Source organism: Dendrobium catenatum, unplaced genomic scaffold, assembly GCF_001605985.2.
Source record: "Dendrobium catenatum unplaced genomic scaffold, ASM160598v2 fragScaff_scaffold_557, whole genome shotgun sequence".
NCBI classification, from domain to species: domain Eukaryota; kingdom Viridiplantae; phylum Streptophyta; class Magnoliopsida; order Asparagales; family Orchidaceae; genus Dendrobium; species Dendrobium catenatum.
Window position 1 is genome coordinate 366,825 of NW_021319019.1, and position 3,842 is coordinate 370,666.

Sequence of the window (3,842 nt, forward strand, 5' to 3'; positions counted from 1 at the left end):
AAGTTGAGTTGTTGTTTCATTATCTCAATGAAAATGTTTACCCCATTAATGAACTCATCTATTAATATCTTTTATCCTTGTACTAATTGGTTATACATCCAACATTTTTAGTTTCTAATATCTATAATACATCCTACATATAATATGAAGATATTAGACATTATTGGAAAATCTGTTGAAGGAAAATAGATAAATTTTAATTTTAATTCTAAATCAAATGGTATTATTTTACTCAAGTATCATGTCAAAGAAAAATATAGCAGCCTCCCGGCATCTCTCCCATTTAGGAGAAATAGAAAGAGTCTTAGCCTACCCGCCACATCAAGAAAGATGTGTACAGTTAGTTTCGGGTGACACAGATGCTGTGGCCTTCAATCCTACTATGCAAAGAAAGGTGTGTATAGTTCCTCGAGGGGATACCTGTATGGAAATGTAGTTTTTACCGGAGTTATTTTTAATTGATTTATTGATTTTCTTGGCGTGTGAAAATATAGTTTACATGACAAAACCATCTAAGGATACTCTCTCACTAGCTCTAATCATATCTTTCATAAGAGCTTCTCCAATATTTTCACATGTCTCACCACATCTTATACAATTTTCCCCTAAGTATGAGGGGAATTTTATATCTCACATTATAATTCTCACCACATCTTACGAAAATCAACTCCCTCTCAAGTCTCACCACATCTTGTACATAATAACTTCCTCTAAAATCTCACCACATTCATCAACTTTAACCATCGAATTTGAATTATACTAAAAATATGCACCTCAACTACCTCTCTAGATGCAAATATCTACCAAGAAAATCCATGAAAAAAAATAAAATCTTATGATGAATTTTTTTGCAAAAGAACAGAGAACATCGATGATTGAGACAACAAACGTCGACAAACTTGATGGAAGTATGTTGGGTGATGGATTGGTCTTGGCAGCGACGGTGTTCAGCTAAGGCCACTGATGCGAGCAAATTTAGCCGAAGTGCGAAAGGGAGAAAATGATAAGGAAGACGAAGTCGAAGGGAAATAGGGCCTTCGCCATTATATTTACCGACGGATAATACGCCGGAAGCTTTATCGTCGCAATATTCGCCAGGAAAATTTCACTGAGTATAAGTAGCCCCATGAAATATCCGTCAGATCGTATGCCATAAATTACTAGTGTATAATACGTCGGGATAAACTGTTGGTCTTATAAATTATGGCGGAAAGGTTGGAAGATAATACATCGGTAGCGAACTGGCAGAGATTATGCCAAAATCGACGCATTTATATTACCGTCAAAATATCTGTCGGTTCATGCGCCACCATTTTTTCCAGCGTATTTGCTTCCGTCGGAAGTTCCAACAGTAATCGATGGTTTTCCTATAGTGCTTAAAGGAACTTGAATTTTTTACCATCCAAAAAGACAAGATCATTAAACGAAACATGATTACCCGCCATTAAAACGGAACAATCCTTTGAAGGTGGAATAACCATGAAAAAAAATCATAGAAATGAACCAAGAAAAAGATACATAGCTGACCCAAGGCCGAATGAAAATAAAAAGCTTCAAGGAAAGGTTGAGTGAAACTTCCATGAGAAGGATGCTTGGAGAGCAAAATATCTCTGCTAGATTTGATCCAAGATGCTAGAGCGTTGGAGGTGCGTAGGGTAAATACTCTAGCAGAGTGGTCGAGGCGTGAAGAGAATAACCAGTGATTATAATATATCATGTTATAGGTGTCAAACTCATTATCTCACAATTGATAATATATTAAACTATCAAAGGCCAAATTGATAGAACTAATCTCCAAAAAGCTCGGAATAGATCCATCAAATTTCAACAATATTATCATTTCTTTTTACATGAATCATCTCCTCTTTATGAAAGCAGTATTGTACGTAAGATGAATTGCTCACAAAATAATAAGATATAAAAGGAGGTAATAGCTTATAGAAACTAAATTTTTTTTGAAATAAATTTCAAAATATCATATATGCACCTCCACACTATCAAAAGCCATCAGTTGCAGGGCGAGCACAGTGGGCAATTGCGTCTTACTCGCTCCTTGCCACATGTAAGGAGTACACGGCCAAAGCCAAGTCCAAGTGCAATCAATTGTTTGGTCGACAGCCTCTTGATAATGCATCAGTTGCTGCAAACGAGTTATCATAAATATATTTTAAATTTTTTATTTGTCCCCTATTTGACCAACTAGAGTAAAATGGAGTATCAAATAGATTTTTTATACACTACTCTTTTTGATATGTTGATAGAGAATCAAAGCTCTCTATCAAAATATTTTAGATTCGAGTCTTATATATATAACGTGTGTATAAATTTAATTTAATTAACTTAAATATCAAAAAAAGTTGTTCTTTTATAATAACTTTTCTTATTATTTTTTACATGAAATTTTGTGCCTGAAGATAAATTATTTTGTGTGATTACCGGGTCATCGGGAGACGAATCAGGATGCGCCACCTCACTCAATATACAGCGGTACACAATATTGATACACAATAAAATAATGAGCATCTAAATTTTTCTTTGTTGATCGTACATAATAATTTCTCGTGCTTGAGAGATTTTTACTCTTTCACTTTTGTCCTTTAATAACTCGTTCCTTACCATCAACCTGCTATATATTATCCTCAGTGCGGAGCTGTAACTCACTTCTTCACCAAACCTATCATATATATATCTATATAAAATATCTGAAGCATTCGTATATATACACACGCATACATGAACTTCGTTCCATAAACCCTCATGATGCAAACCAATCTTCTACCTTTCGCTATCTTTCTTCCTCTATAGGCGAGATGTCCAAGATCCAGTGCCAAAAACCCAGCAACCCCACACTGAAGCTCTTCGGCTTCGCCTTGGAAGCTTCTGTTGATCCCGCGCCGATAACAGATTCCTCCTTCTCGGCCTCCACAGCCTCCGTCGCTGCCGCAGCCTCAGCCGCCGATGGCCGGAAATTCGAGTGCCAATACTGCTTCCGCGAGTTCACCAACTCCCAAGCTCTCGGTGGCCACCAAAACGCCCACAAGAAGGAACGCCAACAGCTGAAGCGCGCTCAGCTCCACCAAGCCGCGGCCGCCTCAAATCTCTACTCGCGCGCCAATCCGATGGTCTCCGCCTTCGCAACCCCGCCGCCGCTCCTACCCGACTACTTAGTCGCCGGAGCATCACCGCCGGCCAACAGTTTTCTTTACTTCTCTCGTCCATCTCTTCCCTCACAGTTCCAAATCTCCCATGGCGGCGTCTTCCCCTCCTTTTCGAACACACCGCCAACTTTAGGCCGCGGGATCGCCGACGGCGTGGTGGTCGGGCGCCGGATCCGGTCCGTACCGGTTTCGCTTGGTCAGTTCGCTGCTCCGACCATCCCTGGCGGCTCTGACAACTCGTATGGAGTAGACCTTCATCTCAGCCTGGCGCCAGCGCGTTCCAGCATCGTTTGATCCGTCATTCGTTGTAACTCTCTGTACCATCAATTAAACCTGTACATCTAATCTTTATTTTCCTAATTTTGAACGCATTATGCTTGTGGATTTCATATTAATTAAAGCTTTAATTTTTTTTTTCAAATTTTGTTAATGAATTTGTGTTTTTCCTTTTTATGAAGAAAATTTGAGGCTGAAATTTTCTCAACTAATACATAATTAATCAATTAATTCTTGCATTATACTCTTACCACAGCAAATAGATAAATTTTATGTTAGAAAATAAGAGGAAATTTTTTTTTAATACATTAATTTATGTGACATTATACAAAGTTTGATTCAATAAATGAATCAGTGGCAGATTAATATTTTTTTTTATCCACAAGCTAAAACTGATTTAATGAATAT

At 37.9% G+C, this 3,842-nt stretch overlaps 1 protein-coding gene across 1 annotated transcript; it reads left to right on the top strand.

Annotated features, from left to right (window-relative positions):
• The first annotated feature begins 2,744 nt into the window (after nucleotides 1-2,744).
• Nucleotides 2,745-3,538, top strand: LOC110102217 (zinc finger protein GIS3-like). The gene has a single exon (XM_020830443.2). It carries the CDS (start codon nucleotides 2,811-2,813, stop codon nucleotides 3,450-3,452), a length of 642 nt encoding a protein of 213 aa, XP_020686102.1. The 5' UTR covers nucleotides 2,745-2,810; the 3' UTR covers nucleotides 3,453-3,538.
• Nucleotides 3,539-3,842: the final 304 nt, after the last annotated feature.